We start from the raw sequence: 21,732 nt of genomic DNA on the forward strand, positions 1-21,732 counted from the left end.
CCAGAGATGTCTCAGAAGGTCATAGGGAAACAGGTAATAAACACACTTTGTAATCAATACCTGCCGGTCGACCTTAGTGCACCAGTCACGAATAATTACTTACTGATCCCACAGGTACTCAGATATTATTACACCAGCACCTCGTCTCTCTGAACTTGACTTCAGCTGCTGCTTGGTCTTAAAGCTGCTGTAATAACCTGGCAAAATCATCAAACATTTGTCAGCTCTTTGTCACACTTCAGAATAGTAAGACTAGAGAGAGCATGACATAGAGAAACACAGAGACTGCAGTAGATGTTCAGGATAACTTTCACTGTGCATACAAGCAGAATCATTAAGACTTCAGGTTTGAATGTGTGTGTGGGGGCCTGGAAACCCTTATTTTAACATTTAATACTATAGGCTATGTAATACCAAAAACGACATGGATTTACGAAATGAAATCGTTTCCTTTTTCTATGTATCTTAAACAACAATATAGTTTTAGCATTTTAATTACTTGCAGAGGAGCATTGGGGGATATTCTGGTATCTTACAAACAATAACTTATTTGGCTTAATTCCACTTCTCCACAGCACATGACTATACAACAATCAATTTGTGACAACTATTTTGCAAGGAAAAACACATTTAGCTTGGACACCACTTTGGGCAGACCTCATTACTCACCCCTAGGCTTGTGTGATAGAACAATTTATTTGTCTCTACACCATCCTAATCTAGCACAATGTGCGTTAATGCGTACATTGATTCAATTATATTCCCAAATTGTGTAGCTTATCATTGATACGATCTATCACTCAAAAAACATGTCTTTATTTGGCAATACATGTTTTAGGTTCATTATTAGGAAATGTTATTTATCACTGTATGTACATTGATTTATGCAGGCAACATAAGATATACAATATGTATTTATATATACTATTTTTATTTGCAATTGTGTCTGCCAACAAGCAGTTCCTGACTGCAAAGCAGTGTTATATTAAAGCATTGCCAAAAAATGTTTAAACCTGAAATAGTGAAGAATTTTAATCCTGTCACGAGTTTTATAAGGGATGAACCCCTGCGGTTTTATTAAAACTTGTTATTATTAGCTATTATTAATTATTATATTATAATATATTATGATATTTGTTATATAATTTTTGGCTGTTGGTTCTTGGCAGTTAAACCCTTTTGAAATAATATCGCACAATCCTGTTTTCTGTTGTGTTTATTTCAAATGACTTTTTTCCCCCCCTCCGAACTAAAAGCCAAAGTTATGTTAGTATCTAGTTGTATCTAGTTAAAAACATTGAGGTTGTTTGGGTGAAATCATTTGCTTTAGGTGAGAGAAGGAACGCCAAGGTTATTTGAACTAACACAACCAGATCAAATCTGACGTGTTTTTCCCCAAACAACACATACAGTTTATTGATGAAAAAATTAAAGCTAACACCTAAGACATAGACTGAAATGTCAGCGTTAGCGCATTACTAATTGGCCCCGCAGGTAATCTGATGTTAAGCAAGTGAAGCGTTAGCAAGAACACAACAATTATCCATGTGAAGGCTCTACTGTTGACCTTCAGGGAGTCTCTGACTCTGACTCATCAAGCCCATGTGCAGCTGTGGTGTATTGCGATTTCTTGAAGGGCAACAGCATGAAGCCTGTTGTTCATAGTCCTGAGAGCCATGTGGGTATTGCGTCTGCTCGGAGTTTGAATAGTATGGATTGCATAACTGAAAGTAGCTCTCAGAGGGCCCGGCAGATATGTAGGTCCTGGCTCTTCTAGAGTCTTGTCTGCAGTATGGAAACTGGTTTTTACTCCACATTGGCTGACAAGGGCACTGCTTGCTTTGCTTGCCTGAAACATGAATATTTATTTTGCTTGCCTCTTCTAAAGTCATTCCCAAATGTACAGTAATAAGACAAAGACTACTAGGCATGGATTTCTAATTTGATTAAATCTTGTTCCTGATGGATGGCATTAAAAAAAAAGGTGCTCTAATGGCATAAACTCGATCATTTTTCATTGTTTACAAAGAATTAGAAAAGAGCCTTACTTTAGAATTTAAAGGTTTGTGACACTATGGGTGAAACAAATTATACAAAAAAAGAGAACTAAACTTATTCTTAAGCCCAATTTCTCTAAAGAAAAAGCTTACATGTTAGATGAGGCGTTGAATGTGGGGGAAAAATAGGCAAGCATGAATAGCTGAGTGACCTGATGATCAAACGATAATAGCCAGATAAGTAAATCAGAGCAATACTGTACTGTAAATGCAGGTTTGTGGGATGTTCTTGGGCACCGTGTTCAATACACTTGAGTGTTGCAGTCTGAGATGGGACTGACTGCGATCCAACGACAAGATTGGCAAGGGATTTATTGTTTGCTCTGAACCAGCGTGCTCTGAGGCCTTCTGTGGCATTGGTCACAGAACGTTTTATTGATGGTGTAATAACAATGATGTGTCACAACACACCATACATTGTAACCTGCTATGTATAGGGTTGTGCAGCTGTATAGAGTATAAATTCTGTCCACTTCTCCAACATTGCAAGTGGCTACAATAGGAATTACTAAATAGATAGACAGGTGGACAGACAGATAGATGTTTCAGGTGGAAATGTTGGTTATTGTGGGTTCATGTTTACATTTCTATAGACAAATTGCCTAAAATATGGTATTTTCTTGATAAAGCCATAGAAAAACAAGATTAAGCTATTTCTGAAGAAAGTCAAATCATTTATTAAATCTTACAACACAAAAGGGGTAGATGTTTGGTTTATTTAAGCCACCCGAATATCAGCAATCAGCAGAGATTCATTGTTATATCTGTTATTTTAAACATTATTTAAGAGGTGTTAGGTGTTCAACAGTACAGCAGTAGATATTTCAGCATATAGTCACTGTGCTGTGCATACGTTTTTATTGTAAGTGGCCTATTTATGCACAAAGGCAGTTCATGCCTTTGGTCTTTTTGTATTTTTGTTGTTTAAATCGCTGAAGGATTTCAAAATAATTTACAATCGTCCATTGCTTATCGAACTCTATCGTGATTTTTATCTTCGGTGTAGTTAGTGTGGGCAGGGGTGGATGAAAAAAATCACACGAAGCTTTGATGAACAAGGGGCTTCTGATCTGCTTCCAAGCAAACGATTGCAATGAAAGTGTTCGACCATGATTCAAATGCTCCATTATGTAAGGTATCTATCCTGACCCACACTGCAAAGTGATGTTAACACTAAGCTATACAGCCAAATATATGTAAAGTATAAAGCATCTCATGTAAAACCATGGACATTGATAAAATCATGGAGAAATGCTAAACGTATTGATTCTGCCATACACAGTAGTTTAAAGTTTACAAACCAACTATGTTTTTTTTATTTTATTATTATGTTATGGTTGTGTTTGCACTTTTGTATTTTTGTGCACTGTTCTGTTTTACACCATGACCCTGGAGAAATGACATTTTGCGCTACAGTAAACAGTTCCACTCCAAAATCCACTTGACTTCACAATTCTGATAAGGTTTGTTTATGTATTTTTGAGTGTGACTGTGGGTTTAGACACAAAAGAAACAAAAGTGTAAGAGGTCGGGCACTGGTGTTTGGGGAGGAGGCTTGTCACACTGCCATTTCCAGTTTATCCCAGAGTGTTCCGTGGGGTTGTGGTAAAGGGTTCTGTACATTTCACTCAAGCAGGCAAAGCTTATGTTCCTAGAGTATACAAAGACAACCTTTACAATTGTGTTCATCCAACTTCATTGCAACAGTGTGACAAATCAGATGTGCACATACATATGGTTGTATATATATATATATATATATATATATATATATATATATATATATATATATATATATATATATATATATATATGTATAAATATGTTTTTTGCTCGTTTGCACGGTCACGTCAATCATTATAACGTGTCATGGTCAATGAACCTCTTCAGGGCTTAAAGTGTGCACCCACCGCCCGGAGAAATGCCTCTAGTCAAACTCACTAAGGAGTGACAGGGGTTGGGTGACGTCACATCAGTAAGAAAAGCTGAATCCAAATTAAAATTTTGGAGGAAAAAAAAGGTCTAAACCCTGAAGAGCCCAATATAAATAATAGTACTTGGATATTTAAGTACATTTGAAGGCAAATACTTTTGTACTTATACTCAAGTGAAAGTTTAAAGGAACACTTTTATTGGAGTGATCTTAATGTATACATAAATCTGCACGTTTGCCACATGTTCATGATGTCATAACCCATTTTTGATTATACCTTTATGTTTGGCTATCTGTTTCCAGTTCCACAATTGCTTCCTCATCTTTATATTCCTTTCCTCTTTGGTGCTTTTTTTTTATTCTAAAGGTGTTAATTAAAGGTAGCCCGGTCCAATCAGCTTTTGTAGAAGGATCACTTCACAGGGGGCTTTTGAATGACCGGGAACAGAGCACAGTAGAGCTACACGCTGGATTTATTGAGAGAAAGAAGAAAAAGACTGTAATTGGGTTGGAGGCTGCCACTTCCCATAAGAAAGTAGACACAACAGTTTATTTGTCTTTTATTCTATCTTGTCAGGTTTGTAAAAAAAAAGTAATAAAAAAGACCATTACACTGTTTGTTATAAGCTGGAGGGGAATCGATGACACAACTTAAAGATTTATAAACACTGGATTGTGAGAGAAAGAGTTGACCTAAGAAGAAGCCTATCATGAAAAGCTGAATTATTTCGCTCCAGAGAGCCAAATAGCACACACACACACACACACACACACACACACACACACACACCCACATATACACACACTGCCCTGGTTGCCCTGCTACTGCTTATTTAACAATTTGGAAACAAAAAAATGCTCAAACAAATCAGTCTTTACTCATGCAACTTCATTAAGCATGTTTTTTTTTATTCCAAACTCTGTGTGTGTGTTTGTAATCCATCTGCTGTATTTAGATCAATAGCTCTGTGATGTTTGGATGGGTTTCAGTCAGCATTGTTGTGTTTGACTCAAGGCCTGGCACAGAGGAGCTTTGTTTCATTTTTGATTCAGGATGGTGGATTGTGCATTTCTTGGACACGCACTCGTCCCCCCCGAGTGTTAGTCTCGCACATAACGAAGACTGCTTTATGTTTGATCATTTTGAGCTGAAAAGTGGCCCATACCTGCTCCAAAAGCTGTCCATCATTAGTGTGTTCTCATTTTGTGGGCTTGTGGCTCAGCATGTATCCCTCCTTATACACATCCCTTCATGAGTGGTTTAACTGTGATGTGAAGCTAAGTCTTGATCATGCCCCTGTTAGGAAATAATGGCTGAGCCACGCAACTGCAACCTGTCTTCACTATGAATATTTAACGGCTAAGACACCTTCGCTAATGAGAACATGAGAAGCCCAGAGGCTCCCTGGGAAAAGGAGGAGGGAATTGATGAACAGGTTTTAGGTCTACTGATTGGTTCAGCTGAGATGGACTCTTACTCAGCTTCTCACACAATCCTAAATCATCACAGTAGAACGTGTGAAAATGGCATCTGCAGCGTTTAAGCGAAGTCTATCTGCAAGTCTGCAGTCAATATGTAATTCTGCACAATTCTTGGTTTAGGTCTATTGATTATCAGTTTCTACGCTCTAAAGAGGGCAGCTGGTAACCGCCTCACACCTTCAAGGTTTCGGGTTTGATCCTGAGCTTGCTTTATTATCTCTACCGAGTTCTGAAATGTTCTCTTCAACACTTGAATGTTTGTGTACATGGTGTCTCATCTGGGTTGAATGTCTTGCGCCCAGTGACTGCCTGGGTAGACTTTGGAGCTAATGCAGCCCTGACCAGAATAAAGTGTTTACTAAAAATGAATCAATCAATGTATTTCATTGATGGGAAAAGATTGAGCATGCCTTCTTTTGGTCACATGACTAGGCATTATGCAATGTACCTATATTGCATAGTACATTTGAATAAGGGGATTTGCCAAATGCTATAAATGTAAGAGAGATTTACAGTTATCTCATTTATAGAACTGATCATTTAAGGGTTTTAGGCCTTACTCAAGGTCCCAGCAGTGGCAGCTTGATGAAATCATGACCTTCCAAACAAAAGTCTAACACTTGTCTAACCGATGAGCTACTTCGATTGTATCTACAGTATTTTTTGGTCTTAGTATCTATTATATTGTTGTCAAGACAATAAAGGGTTATTTAATACAGTAGTTGTATTATGTTGTAACACTATTTATTGTAATTGAGTGTTTACCTGAATTAAACTTTTATATATTTTATTAATCCATTTTAAATAGTTTAATAATGTAATTAATGTGTATAGTGATTTTTTTCCTGATAGTGGTTGTGTTGTGTGTGTGCAGTGGGACGTCTCCTGATTGAATTCAGCTCTCTGATGAGCATGGAGAGGGTACAAAGGGAGAACCCTAATGTGACAGAAGGGGGCAAGTACACACCACGGGACTGTCGGCCGAGGCAAAAAGTAGCCATTATCATTCCGTTCCGGCACAGAGAACACCATCTTAAATACTGGCTCCACTACCTGCACCCCATCCTCCGGCGGCAGAAGATCGACTACGGGATCTACATCATTAACCAGGTATGTGTATGTGTGTCATTGAGTGCTGTGTGTGTTCTTAAATTCCCACCCAAACCTCCTGATGATAATGTTATTAAATTACAGGTTTGAGGAAATATTACTCATCATACGGTGTTGCAAAGAAAAAGTATTATCTGTATTATTCAGATGTTTTTTTTTCCATTTTTGTTATTTCGAGGAGAAAATGGTATACACTGAGGCTGGACTCTGTAAGCACTATTATCAGTAGTAGGGTTCTAATGGATGGAGCCGGGAGTGAACTGTAGATTAAAGAGCATCTCTTGTGGGTTTATGTGCAGAGTCAGATTACTGAAAGTGGACCAGCACTGAGGCAGTGTGTTCTTTTTGCTTTTTTTGTTGCATTTGTTATTTTAAAGGTCTCAGTTGCCTCCACATATAGGTAGCAAATGTAAAGTAATACAATAATGTTGAAAAAAGCTCTCTGTGTGTTTATAGACTTTGGAGATGGTCTCCGAGTTCGGAGGCTTGATTTAGGATTTTTCAAGCTTACGATGGCAATACGACAAAATTGTACAAATATTTTAAGTACATTTGCATTTGCGACATTTAGCAGATATATACTGTATAGTTTATACAGTACGGTACTGTTAATTGCTTTGTTTTGCTAAATTATGTACTACCCCATACTGATCACCATTCTTAAGACGAGTCCATATTTGATTTGCAATATTTTTTAAATAGAGCGATGGATAAATAGATATGCACAAAAACAATTTATTGGATAGAGAGATGGATAAATATATATCTACTAACTGTACAGAATAGAAAGCATTTCAAGGAACTGTTTCCTATAGATTTATGTTATTACTTTATTTATCTTTTCTTTTTTTCTTTCAATGACCAGAAGAAATATTAAACTGATTGAGCTGTGAGTATTTGTACAAATTGTGAGTCATAGCATTTGAAAATGCTTCATACACCAGTGGGATACACGTAATAATTTCTCGTCAGTCTGTACGCTAGCTTGCTTTATGAAGGGCTGTCACACCCCATCTGCGAACCATCTGTGTGTGGTAATGTTAAAAGAAAAAGTTATTTTTTTCTTTTTTTCACACCTCCCTGAATTTAGAAACACAAGTTAGCAAATCAGTGAGACGAGTTTTCTAAAATGCAATTAAACGCTTATAGTATGCTAATGTAGTAGATTGACGTCTGTTGTACAACATGTGGGACTTGATCGTACTGTGATCTTTTCCGAGTCTGTTTGTTTGTGTGTGCAGGCACTTTTTTGCACACTAAGCATATATTGTATTTAATGAGCTCTGGTTAGTAACGTATAAGCACACCTACATACATACAGTGTATACACACACACACACACACAAGTAGGTATTCTATGCAATCACTAGCTGCCACTGTGTGACATAGAAAGAGGACAGCACCATGTGGGAGTTATTAGCATTGTCCTTCTTTACTGTTTTCCATGGCCATTATTAGGCTAGTTAAGTCTACAGAGCTGTGAGGTGTAAAAACACACACTTCACACCACAGTGCTTGTTTTTAAGCTTTAGAGAACAAAATGATCTTTTTCCTATGAAAAGAATCTCCAAACTTTGCTTCTTTTATTTGTTAATTTTGTCATCTCATATTTGAAAATGCGCCATTTTTTGCACAGTCCTATCTCACATGCGAGCTCAGAAATGTGGAACTTCAACCACAGCACAAATAATACTGCCAAATTTCCTCATACAAAACACTGAGAAGATAAAGAAGAAAATTTTACACCCCAGATCACTGCTTAATTCATGCAGTAAGCTTATTAGCCTTGCTTCTCTTTCCCAATTAGAACTCCCAATCAGTTTCCAAGTATGCTTGCTTGCAGAATGTGTCTCCTGCCTTATTGCTATGCTTTGTATTAATGAGGAGTCTTGTTAGGTTAATAATTGGCGAACGTTTAGAATTTTAAAGCATTCATAAAGAAAAGAGGTTCACTATTACAAATCTACCCTGTATTCGGAAATTCCCCTTGCACTCATCTGTACGAGTGTGTTGAGACACCCGGCTCCTTTAAAAGCATTAGACAACCTGAATCGCATTACAGCCAAGCACTTTTTCTTCTCCAAAGGCCATGTGGTTTGAAAACAATGAGATCTGGCAGATGCTGCACAAAAATCTGTTTAAAACAAAGTCTGTCCAAAACAAGACCGTCTGTGCCATCCTTTCTCCAACTTCTCTCTCGCCCTATTGTTCTTTTCCAGAACATGGCAGCTTTGTCCAGCTTTCCCTATTTAAATACTGTTGGAATGCTAATTGGAAAAAGGCTAATTAAAACATGGGTTTACAGATGCATGTCGGTTATTAAAGGTCTAATTCCTAACTGCATTAGCCATTTGGCATTTTTGTGCATAGCAATATACAGTGGAAGTACAATTTAAATGGACATTGGTTTTAATTGTGTCTGGAATTTTTCATGTTCTCACTGCATCCACATGCATTGAATCTGGGTTTAACTGCTTCCTTCTTCTCCCTATCTCTAGGTTTGAATGAGTGTGTGAGCATGTGTGGCTGGTGCTCTGTGAACGATTGGCAACACATTCAGGGTTTATTCTCACATGTTCCCAGAACTGGCTATGGCTCCAACCATGACCTTGACCAAAATAAAGTGTCTATTAGGAAGAAATGACAGGAATAAGTGTGATTCTATCATATTTAATAGCAACTCTTTAATTTGTGATTGCATGTTTCACATCCTTGTTAGGACTAGATAAAAATTAAAATGGCGTTTTCACTGTTAGTGAGGTACAAAATCTAGTTCAAGCCCCCTTAGATTTAAAACCCCTGACAATACCAAACTCCATCTCTGGATTTTTTCAGATTTGAAACCCCCTTACATACCTAAAATACACTTCATGCCCACTCCAAAACCTAGAAACGCTAAACCACATTCCAGCTCAAACCACTCAGCACAAGACTTCTTCAGACCTGAAAACCCTGATCATTTGCAAACTTAAGACCCTCAAGACTAAGCACAAACTCAAGCTTAAGCCCCCTCTGGACTTCAAATCATCAAACTTTCTATTCTTATCTTTTTGGTCAGAGTCTGATGAGATTGCAGGGTAGCACCAGCTGAGCTGCCAGGAACACAAGCCAATGTTTCTCTGTCCCTCATCATGCTCATCATGTCAGCTGGCTAATGGCCCAGAGGTTTGGGCTGAACTGACGAGCAGTTAATGTGCTGAGATGTGAACCTGCACTTGCTAATGAGGCTCTGCACTGGGGTTCAGCCTGAGCTCCACAGCCAGCCGTTTAAACATTGATAACTTTGTCAATATTTGGCTATCATTATTGTTCATCATTAACGCTATGGCACCCTGCCACTGAAATAAAATACAATAGCCTGAATATGTGCATTGAGTATTACCCCATCCTACTAGCACTTCTTAACACGTGAGCTTCTTCTATGCTTGGTAATAGGTATGTATTCAAGATTTGATTAAATTATTACTGCAGATCTTTTGAAGGAATAAAAAGTGTAACAAGAACAAGTTTCATCTTTGTATTGGTTAAATGTGACTTGTTATTAAGTACAACATTTATAGCTAACAGACTACACCAGAGTAATTTCATCTGATATTTGTTGTCATTTCCTTTTATTTGTGATTGTGGTAATTGGTCAGATAGTTTAAAGCATTTGTGTAGGACCTAGTCCTGAATGGTTCTCAAAGTGGAGGCCAGGTGCCAGCCATACATTAAACCCAGTGGTCTATGATTTGTTGTTGTTGTTATAAAAGTGTAATCTCTCAGAACTCTACTGTTTGTACTTATTGTAGCCAATAATGATGATACAAAAAATCAGCTGTAAGGCTCAGTGAATCACCAGAATAATTTTGTGCACATTTGAATAATCTGCCTAATATTTGACTCTGTTTATAAAATAAAATCTGTACTAAGGGTGTCCATGAATATATTTAACAGTCATCCTATAGTAAATGCACACTGAAAAGAAGGATTTAAGCTTCATTTGAGCTTCATTTCCCTTTTTTCTTTATTGATATACAACTTTGGCTTTATTTTTTTAATGGATTGTTTGAACATTGACAGTTTTTCGGGATTGTCCTGCCTACTTGAGTCAAGCATTAACCTTGTACTCGGTCTCCTTCAATAATATAGACAAAATATGAGCAAAAAACACTGAGGAATTGTCTTTATTGTTTAACCTCTTGATTTTCTGTTTAACAAGTTCTCATGGAAATCACATTTTTGCCAACACAACACAGCTTGATCTAAAAATATATAAATTATAATTTCTGCCATGTATTCCCATTGATATTTTATATTTTTAGTACCCCTGTGTGACTAAGAACAGGAAGTTGTCCAAACATGACTTTTCACAGGGGTATGAATATACCTTGGCACATAGACCCAATTCCCTTAGTCATTTATCAAATGGCTAAGCTGTAACTGTGATGTGTGGCGAATGTTTTGGCGCATTACAAAATGAGAAGTGGCTTTAAGAAAGTAGGACGTGCATTGAAAATGTTCCACTTTCCACCATACGGGCAATAATTAAGAAGGAAAAGGGCTTTCACTTGTCACATATACATTATAGCACAGTGAAATAATTTCTTAACATATTTTTCATATTACCATTCTTAACAAAGGGGCAGAACATTTCTGGTGAGTTTCCTTGAACTTTCCGGAAACGTTTAATGTGAAGTTCATCTGGGGAATTTTGGAAATATTCCGAATTGGAATATATCGGAATGAATAAAAATATTGTGGACATTTATATTAACTGTATCATATACAAACATAAATATAAACATTTTGTTTGGTCATAAGCTGACATGCATGCCATCTAATTTAGATTTTTTTTAAATTACACGTTTGATTTAATAAAATGTAATAATTTATGTGAATATTTACCAAGATGGAAATTATTTTAACTCAATTTTTTTGAGTAATGCTCAGTACATGTAGGGGGTAGGGCATGTATTGTGCTGTGTGCATGTGATTACTGTGCAGTGTAGAAATTGCATTAAATCTGGTTGTTTTAACCAAGATTACCCTGCAAGGTTTCTTTTTTTCAACTACATTTAAGTTCCGTGTTATAGCCTGACCTGCAATTTTGTAAATTCCCAATTCATTCTGATTAATTCTTGTTAATTCCCATGCAGTATATTCCCATTAATTCCCTTGGAAAGCTTACTGTATTAAAAATTCCCGTTATCTGAAAATGTTATGAATCAACCTGGTAAAGGGGGTCAAATAGGATCGGATTTTATGGTCATATAAAACCAAAATAGAACTTTCTGGAATTAAACCCCGGAGGTAGGTTTGGCCCACACAGAGATTGGCACCAATTGGAAAATATCTCACGTCCACAGTTAAAAGTGGTGTTTTTTGAATGTTTTAGGGCTGGATTTCTGCAAATACGAGCAGGACATTTTGTTAGGGTACATAACACCATAGACACCTGACTGTCTCTTCCAGAAAGCTTTAAATGGGCCATGGTTGGCTCTTTCAGCAACACAATGATAGAAAACATACTTCAAAACCAACAAAAAAATGGTTTACTGATCATAAAATATAGTTTTTCTATGGCCATCCCAACCCCCTAAAGTGATCTGGAAAGATTATGTAAGGAAGAATGGTGTCCGATCTCTTCGCATGTATTTTCCAACCGCATCAGACTTTATAGAAGAAGACTCAGAGCTGTTATCATGGTGAAGGGAGGTAGCTCAATTATTTACTAAACGGGGGGACAATTATACTAGATACAACTGTGTCGTGTTTGCATTTATTTGATTTTCATGAAAGCATTTTTGTCCTTTTTTTTTTTTTTAAAGCAAAAGATCCAATATTTGAACAATAAGGAAATTTTTTTACAAACTTAACTAGGGACCAATAATAGTAGAGGGCATTGTTTGCATTGCAGTGCTCAAAAGTTTGCTTTCCTGCTGAGAGCGAAACACTGAAGAGAAGAAATTGCGACCAATAAGATCCTCAAGGTTATGGTCATAAAGCAGTATGACAGGATGAAGAAAGGAGAGAGGAAAGAGAGGAGCAGAAGAACATGTGGGAAACAGGAGATGAGGACACCGCAGAGGAGAAATAATAGAGAAGAAAAAAAAGGTAGAATAGAATCAGGTCAGTGGATGACTTTGCTCCGGAGCTTTCTGTGCAGACGTCAATCTGTGGACCAACAGGTACATGACTTTAGGAGAGAGCTCTCAGGGAAACAATGCCTGATGTTTCATAGGATGTCTCTCTGACTGCACTCTGCTGTCATCTCTTTCTTTTAGTAAAAGCCTAGCTGTTACTCTAGAGTTACATTGATTAGTTTCTCAATCAGTGTCCTTTTTGTTGAGGGAATAATTTACAGTTGTATCCCTTCATGTTTTACGCTAATAACGTGCATAATGCATGAAGACCGAAGCAAAAAAAATGTGTCAGGAACAGAAATGATCCTTGTTGCATTATCCTTGCTATAACTCTAATTAAAATTATTTGAATTCATTTTCCCAGAGGAAAATAGGCATCTCTATGACTTTATTTCTTATGTCTGCTAAGTTTTGAGTATTTTTTGCACACTTTGGTGTGGTACTAATAGAGATTGTTAGTTTCTGGAAGAGCTGAAGTTATTATCCTAACCCTGATTTGAGAACCTGCAGGGATTTACAATGTGGCAGTTCTCAACACTCTGACCTTTACTTATGATGACATTACACCAGCACCTGATAACCCCCAACCCCTACCACTGTCAATACATCTTTCCTGCCCCCCTCGCTGTCTGCAGCAAGAGGAGAAATAAAAGAGGACCCCTTAATTCCATTCTTATTTTTTCTGCTTGATAGAACTAAGCTCAGGCCAAGCTGATGAGGAAAGCAGCAGGAAATGTCTGTTTCTTGATTTCCAGGCAACAGCTTTGCCCAGGCATGTCGCATCACCAAATGGCATCAGCCCCTCTAATTTGTGAGGATGGGAGCGTGCATCAAATATAGACCAATCATTTCTCTCCAGCAAATCAAGTCACGCTAGCATGATGAGGCTAAATGTAACGCTGTCGCTCACATCTATTTCTGCCGATTCTGCTGAGTGGCTCCAGTCAGTTTTAATCCGTTGTGTTCTACAGCAAATTCAAACCATGTGCCGGCAATTTTGCATTATTTTAGCTGTCAGTAATCAGCGGTGTGTTTGAAGATACAGAGATCGTGCATGTCACAGAACTGAATCCTGTAGCACTGGCACTTATTTTAAGATGGCAGAAATATCGCGTTTTCCAGGAAAAAGTCAACCAAGTCAAGGATTAGAATGAAGGAAACCTGTGTGGCACGGTATTGTGAACTCTACTATAGGACTCTTATTAGGTGTATTGAATCAATACACGTTTTTAACCTGGCATGCATCAGTTTCAAGTCGAGTCATCAGTATCTCTGAATTCAAATTAAATAGACTAGTAGGATTATTCAGGAGTGGCACAATAGGCTTGTTGTATCACAGCTTCATGAAACCTTATTTGATCCTGAAATCTGGTTACTATCAGTGTGTAGTTTCTCTGGATGTTTGATTTTTGTCCACATGAGTTTCTTTCTCCCAATAGCAGCCCATTAGGTATATCAGTAATGATAAATAAAGATGTATCAGAATGGGAGGTGCTTTAAAGGTAAGCCACACCCACTTGATTAACATTTATGCTCATTTTGACATGATTGAAAAAACAAAACCAAGTGCTCAGCAGTAGAGAAAACTGTATTTGCACTAGAAAGTTGACTAAAATAAATATAGGTGTAAATGCATTAATGCATTAAGCCACACAGCCATACAGTTTCCCTGCTGCGGAGCACTTGGCCAATTGCACTATTGTGACTAACTTTTACAGCAGCTTCTATTAAAAATCAATTGATGCAATCAAGATTTAAGGGAATGACTACTTTTAAGTAATACACTTAAAACACCTGGGGAAAAAAGGAAGAAAAATCTGAAAAAAAACCCCACACAAAAAAGTGAGTGTGTCAATCTGAAGTTGTTGTTTTTTTTTTTGTTTCGTTTTTACATTTTCATGCTTAATAATGTGGATTTTAGTCATTAATTTGAAACTTTTGGTACAAGACTAACTCTGCTAACAAACTTACTCTCATTTTTACTTACCTAACATTCACCAAGTGTTTACCCAGGACAAGTTCTAGATCTACTGCAGTCATGCTGACAGGATACAGCGGTTAAATGAAAACGCAGAGCAGTTTGAGACATATTTAATTCTGGCAGTGAGAGTTTGGAAAGGATTTATCTCAGAAGCACTTAAGGACTTTGTATCACTTCAATGTCACTGTTTCTTTCTTTACACTTGACTGCAGATCCTTCCAGTCACTACAACTTAATGAGCACAGATCCAGATCACAGCACTTTATCATAGACTAAACTATGTGTGTGTGTGTGTGTCAAGTCAAGTCAAGTCAAGTTTATTTGTATAGCGCTTTTCACAACAGACATTGTCTCAAAGCAGCTTTACAGAAAACAACAGTGAAGGTGAATGGTGTGCGTTTGTCCCTGATGAGCAGCCGTGGCGACAGTGGCAAGGAAAAACTCCCTTAGATGATATGAGGAAGAAACCTTGAGAGGAACCAGACTCAAAGGGGAACCCATCCTCATATGGGTGACATCAAGAGTTTGGTCATAAATCTTTCAACAATACAGAACAATTTGTGATCATCATAGATCCAGCATCAGCTTCTCCATGCCAGGGCCTTTAAACACTCGGCATCTACTTCTCCATGATCATCCATAGGTCCATAATCTTCACGAGGTGGGACGTGACTGGAGCTGGCCAAACCTCAGGATGCCTCGGGATGGGGAGAGAAAGAGAAGCCGTGGAGAGGAATTAGCGTAGCTGCTGTTCATGATATTAACAGCACAAGTTGATAATTTGCATGTAATCATATATTTTGGAGCACAAGGTTGTGATGTGATGTGTGTGATGTGTGTTATGTGTAGGCTTTGCTAAAAAGATATGTTTTTAATCTACACTTAAACTGGGAGAGTGTATCTGAACCCCGAACACTGTCAGGAAGACTATTCCAGAGTTTAGGAGCTAAATGTGAATATGCTCTACCGCCTTTAGTGGACTTTGCTATTCTAGGAACTACTAGAAGCCCAGAGTTTTGAGATCTCAGGGAGCGTGACGGATTGTAGCGTGTTAAAAGACTGGAGAGATACATGGGAGCCAAACCATTTAGTGCCTTAGTGCATTTAGTGTGTGTGTGTGTGTGTGTATACATGTGTGTGTGTGAGTGTGTGTGTGTGTTTTTTTGCATGTTTGTCACACTTTACAGTTTCAGCTCATCAAACTAATTAAAATATTAGTTAAAGATAACATGTGAACACAACATGCAGTTTTTAAATGAAGTTTTTTATTATTGAGGGAAAACAAAATTCCAAACTACATGGCCCTGTGTGAAAAAGTGTTTGCCCCTAAACCTATTAACTGGTTGGACCACCCTTAGCAGCAACAACTGCAATCAAGCGTTTGGATAACTTGCAATATGTCTGTTACAGCGCTGTGGAGGAATTTTAATCCACTCATCTATGCAGAATTGTTGTAATTCAGACACATTGGAGGGTTTTTAAGCATTAACCGCTTTTTTAAGGACATGCCACAGCATCTCAGTAGGATTCAGGTCAGGACTTGACTAGGCCACTCCAAAGACTTCATTTTGTTTTTCTTCAGCCATTCAAAGGTGGACTTGCTGGTGTGTTTTTTTAACATTGTCCTGCTGCAGAACCCAAGTTCGCTTCAGCTTGAGGTCACGAACAGATGGCCGGACATTCTGCTTCAGGATCTTTTGGTAAACAGCTGAATTCCTGGTTCCATTTATCACAGCAAGTCTTCCAGGTCCTGAAGCAGCAAAACAAACAAAAGTCCCAGACCATCACACTACCACCACCATATTTTACTGTTGGTATGATGTTCTTTTTCTGGAATGCGATGTTACTTTTACACGTAATGGCACACACACCTTCCAAAAAGTCAACTTTTGTCTTGTCAGTCCACAGAGTTTTTCCCCAAAAGTCTTGGGAATCATCAAGATGTTTTCTGGTGGAGTCATGAACACTGACCTTAACTGAGACAAGTGAGGCCTGCAGATCTTTGGGTGTTGTTGCAGAGTCTTTTGTGACCTCTTGGAGTCGTCACTGTGCTCTTGGGGTAATTTTGGTCGGCCGGCCTCTCCTGGGAAGGTTCTCCACTGTTCCATGTTTTTGCCATTTGTGAATAAAGACTCTCACTGTGGTTCGCTGGAGTCCCAAAACTGTAGAAATCGTTTTTGCACCTTTTCCAGACTGATAGATCTCAATTACTTTCTTTCTCATTTGTTTCTGAATTTCTTTGGATCTCGGCATAATGTCAAGCTTTTGTGGATCTTTTGGTGTACTTTACTTCGTCAGGTAGGTCCTATTCAAGAGATGTCTTGATTGTGAACAGGTGTGGCAGTAATCAGGTCTGGGTGTGGCTAGAGAAATGTAAATCAGGTGTGATAAACCACAGTGTTAACAGGGGGGCAAACACTTTTTCACACAGGGCCATGTAGTTTTGGATTTAGTTTTCCCCCTAATAATAAAAACCTTCATGTTGTGTTATCTTTTACTAATATTTAAATTAGTTTCATGATCGGAGACATTAAAGTGTGACAAACATGCAAAACAATATGATTTTTTTTTATTTTAGAAGCACTTTAGAACACTTTTTTACACCACTGTATATATTGGTTTAAGTTTTTTATTTTATTTGGTAAATTTAAAGTAGTTAACTTGCTCTTGTACTTCTATGTTTTTTTTTTCCCCAGTAGTTATTTTCTTTCTCCTATGGTGGATGTTGAGAATCAGGCAGATGATGTTATAGTTTCATGTACCATGCAAGATGCAGTGCACAGGCTGTACAAAAGCCCTCAAGCCACACAAACTTTCAGCATAATCAATTCCATTAGCACAGATCTCCATATCGAGATTCTTTAGAGACAACAGCTGCACTAGTTCAGTGGTTGTTCATGATAAGAGTTATTGGATCTGAGAAACAGGTCAGAGCTGTACGAAAGGTTGCAGGCTATGCGTCTGATGTGTGGGCAGACAACACACGCCTTTCGCAAAACCACTTTAAACCATTGTGAAGTGTGTTTATCAGGCCCATTAGAGTTAAAACTAACCAGTTTGCCTCATTCTTTTTTTCTGACTTTCTTTTGCGCCTACTTTTACATTCACAACTAAGACAATTGATTACTTGTGTTCCTTTTTGTCTTGCTTTATCCTGCATTTTATTTAAGGTGCCTATAGGAACATAAAAGTTCGAGCATGCGGATTCTTGGTAGAGAGTTTTCTTTTGAAGCAATAAAACACCTGGAGTGAATAACCGTATCTGAAGTCAGCTCTGTTTTATTCCGAATGCAATATACGCAGCAGAAAGGTCACTGACCACAGAATTTTAATGGTTTAGAAACGATGACAGAACAATATATTTGGTGGAGTCTAATGACAGTAGCTATGTTTCAGTAGTTGCTTATACAATGTTAATATTTTTTTTAGGAATAGTGGAAAAAATAAGAAATATGACAAAAAAGATGTTTCAGTTTCTGCCATCCAATTGTGGTGCCTCTGGCAAACAATGCTATGTTCTAGTGTTTATTCTGGCTTCTTTTTTAGTCCTGCCTCTGTCCCAATATAGTCATTGCTGTGTTTGCCAAAATGTATCCACCTGTCCTGAGGTTTTTTTTGGACTAATTTGTCTGCATAGCATTGTTTTCCTTGTCCATGTTTTGTGTTTCCCATTTTTGAGTCCTCCCTTTGTTGCCTGCACATGAGAATATCGATGTATAGTACTATTTATTTGTCATATATAAACGCATACTGAGTGTTTGGAAGCTTCACTTGCTAGGGAATGAAACACAAAACTTATGTTCGAACATTCTGTTTGATGGTTCTGTATTTTATAATCGCCGAGACACAAGTATTTTGACATTTGAGTAGGTATGTTAGTGATGATGAATAACAAAGTGGGAGGTGCTCTAAATGTTAACCACACCCACTCAATTAATGTTTAAGTTGCTTTTAACATGGTGGATTAAGGAGAGCTGAGTGCTCAGCAGTAAGGGGGAAATGTATTTGCAATATAATGTTGGATGTGATAGATGTGAATGCATTTACAAACAATTCAGCAGCTATGCATATTTTTTCAGCCTTTTAATGGAGCTACATTACAGACTCCCTGCTACTGAGCACTTGGCCATTTCTACAATGTCCTAGTCACAAAGTACTAGTTGTTTCCAAACTTTGACAGGCAGTATACATTTGCATATATACAGTGCATCCGGAAAGTATTCACAGCGCTTTACTTTTTTTTTTTACATTTTGTTATGTTACTGCCTTATTCCAAAATGGATTCAATTGATATTTTTCTCAAAATTCTACAAAAAAAAACAAACAATGATGACAACGAGAAAGAAGTTTGTTTGAAATCTTTGTAAATGTATTAAAAATATAAAATAATATTTACAGCTGTTGCTCAATACTTTGTTGAATCACCTTTGTCACCAATTACAGCCTCACGTCTTTTTGAGTATAATGCTGCAAGCTTGGTACACCTATTTTTGGGCAGGTTCTCCTATTCGTCTTTGCAGAACCTCTCAAGCTCGTTCAGGTTGAATAAGGAGCATCTGTGCACAGACATTTTCAGATCTCTCCAGAGATGTCCAATCGGGTTCAGGTCTGGGCTCTGGCTAGTTCACTCAAGGACATTTACAGAGTCGCCCTGTAGCCACTCCTTTGTTATCTCTGCCTTGTTTTTAGGGTTGGTGTCCTGTTGGAAGATGAATCGTTGCCCAGTCTGAGGTCTACAGCGCTCTGTAGCAGGTTTTAATCAAGGATGTCTGTATATTGCTGCTTTCATCTTTCCCTCGATCCTAACTAGTCTCCAAGTTTCTGCCACTGAAAAACATCCCCAAAGCATGATGCTGTCACCACCAACTCTAGATATGTTATTAACCAGGTGCTGCCTGTGTCCTCCAGACATGACATTTGGCATTTAGGCCCAAGAGTTCAATCTTTGATTCTTATCGTCTGAGAGTCCTTCAGGTGCCTTTCTTCAAACTCCAGACTAGCTGTCATGTGCCTTTTACTGAGGAGTGGCATCCATCTGGCCACTCTGTCATACAGGCCTGATTGGTGAAGTGCCGCAAATCTGGTTGTCCTTCTGGAAGGGTCTCCTCTCTCCACAGAGAAATGCTAGAGCTCTTTTAGAGTGACCATCTGGGTTCTTGGTTGCCTCGCTGACTAAGGCCCTTCACCCCCTATCACTCAGTTTGGCCGCGTGGCTCGCTCTAGGAAGAGTCCTGGTGGTTCCAAATTTCTTTCATTTTTGGATGATGGAGGGCGCTGTGCTCATTGGGACTTTTCATGTTGCAAAAAGATTTCTGTACCCTTCCCCAGATCTGTGCCTTGATATAATCCTGTCTCGGAGGTCTACAGACAATTCCTTGGACTTCATGGCTTGGTTTGTGCTCTTTGGGACATTATATAGAGGGGTATGCCTTTCCAAATCATGTGCATTCAACTGAATTAACCACAGGTAAACTTCAATCAAGTTGTAGAAACCTCTCAAGGATGATCAGTGGAAACAGAATGCTCCTGAGCTAAATTTTGAGTGTCATAGCAAAGGCTGAGAATTCTTATGTACATGTGATTTATTATTATGATTTTTATTTTTTTTGTAAATTTCCAAAGATCTCAAACAAACTTTTTCCATGTTGTCATTATGGGGTATATTTTGGAATAAGGCTGTAACATAACAAAATGTGGAAAAAGTGAGGCGCTGTGAATACTTTCCGGATACACTGTTAATATACAAAATATTTCATACATGTAGGATGTAGTGCTCAATGCTATAGTAATAATTGAAAAAGCCATCAGTCATTTTTATACTTTCATGTATAAAAGGTAGAATTATACTATAAACATCACAACTACACATTAGGCTTGTTTAAATCATGCTTTAGGCTTTGTTTTACTTACTGTTTAAATGTGGAGACATGAACAATCTTATACTCAGAACTGAACGAATGACAACAGTTGCACCAATGAATTCGTTCAAACCCACATTTCCCACAATTTGTCCCAGTTTGTCCACAAATGACAATTACCAGTTTTATTACTATTGAACTATTTGTGAACGGAAAAGGAAAAACACTTCCTTCTGTCTGAGAAAAAGTGTAAGACTTTTGTATTAAGTGTAATGAACAAAAATGAATTTTTCCCTTTGTATTTTTTTGGGGTAAAAAAGAAAGGTCCAGAAGTTCAGTACGTCATGTTTAGGCTGTATTTTGTTTAAGATGGCACATTGTGACAGCAGCTCCGAATCCTATCATTCAGCTTGAGAGGAAGTGTAGGTGAATGTCAACGCTGATCTATTTTTGGGTGCACCTCTCTGAGATGGTAGAACATGGTGTATTTGGACAGATTGGAGGGCTCAGTAGGAGGAAGCTCATGTTGTGGTGCAGGAACAGTTTTTTAAAGGTCTGTTTGCTTTGGACTCTTTCCTGCGCTCAGTTCCTCGTCTGCATCTCATTGCAACGAAAGTTACGAAATGCCCCGCAACTTTCATTTTTCCAGCTTGAATTTTCCGAAGGAGACTAACAAAACTATAGACATTGTTTACATTGCATAGGATTGCTCAGCCTTCAGTCACCAGCTTAAGTGGCACATTATATGTATCGCATACCTTTATAAGTAATATTGAAAGTTCAACAAATCTATCAGTGAATTGGATTTAATAGTTAATACTCCATGCATTTTTTTAAACTCAAATTCCAGGTGTGATTAAAGTACATTAATATGCTCAAATAGACTCCTATTAGCCTTTAAGCATGCTTAAGACTATGTAGAAAAATATATATTTTTTTCTTTTTGGTCATTAATGACTTTGGATTATATATATTTTAGGGGTGATGTTAAAAAATTTTATAAAACATGATAGGAGTGTTGGAACAAACAACCAATTACTGGGTCGTTTGGTATCTTATTGCATTATTATTTTCATATAGCACCACATTATTACCTTTTTGCATCAGATTCCCTTCAAACTCTCATGAGAACCATGGGGTTACGCTTGTGGTCTTGAGACCGGTTTTTATTTAATGCAATTTATGC

The 21,732-nt window shown here is 37.8% G+C and overlaps 1 protein-coding gene across 3 annotated transcripts in view; it reads left to right on the plus strand.

Moving 5' to 3' along the window:
* Window positions 1–21,732, plus strand: part of b4galt2 (UDP-Gal:betaGlcNAc beta 1,4- galactosyltransferase, polypeptide 2) — a 145,482-nt gene that overhangs the window by 54,348 nt on the left and 69,402 nt on the right. For all 3 annotated transcript variants that reach the window (XR_014533697.1, XM_083541814.1, XM_083541815.1), the window contains exon 3: window positions 6,347–6,582. Coding sequence is in view for 2 of the 3 variants with exons in the window: in XM_083541814.1 (XP_083397940.1) it covers window positions 6,347–6,582 (236 nt within the window). In the remaining variant the exon portion in view is untranslated. The remainder of the gene's footprint in view (window positions 1–6,346; window positions 6,583–21,732) is intronic.

Source organism: Silurus aristotelis, assembly GCF_946808225.1.
Source record: "Silurus aristotelis genome assembly, chromosome: 5".
In the NCBI taxonomy this organism is placed as follows: domain Eukaryota; kingdom Metazoa; phylum Chordata; class Actinopteri; order Siluriformes; family Siluridae; genus Silurus; species Silurus aristotelis.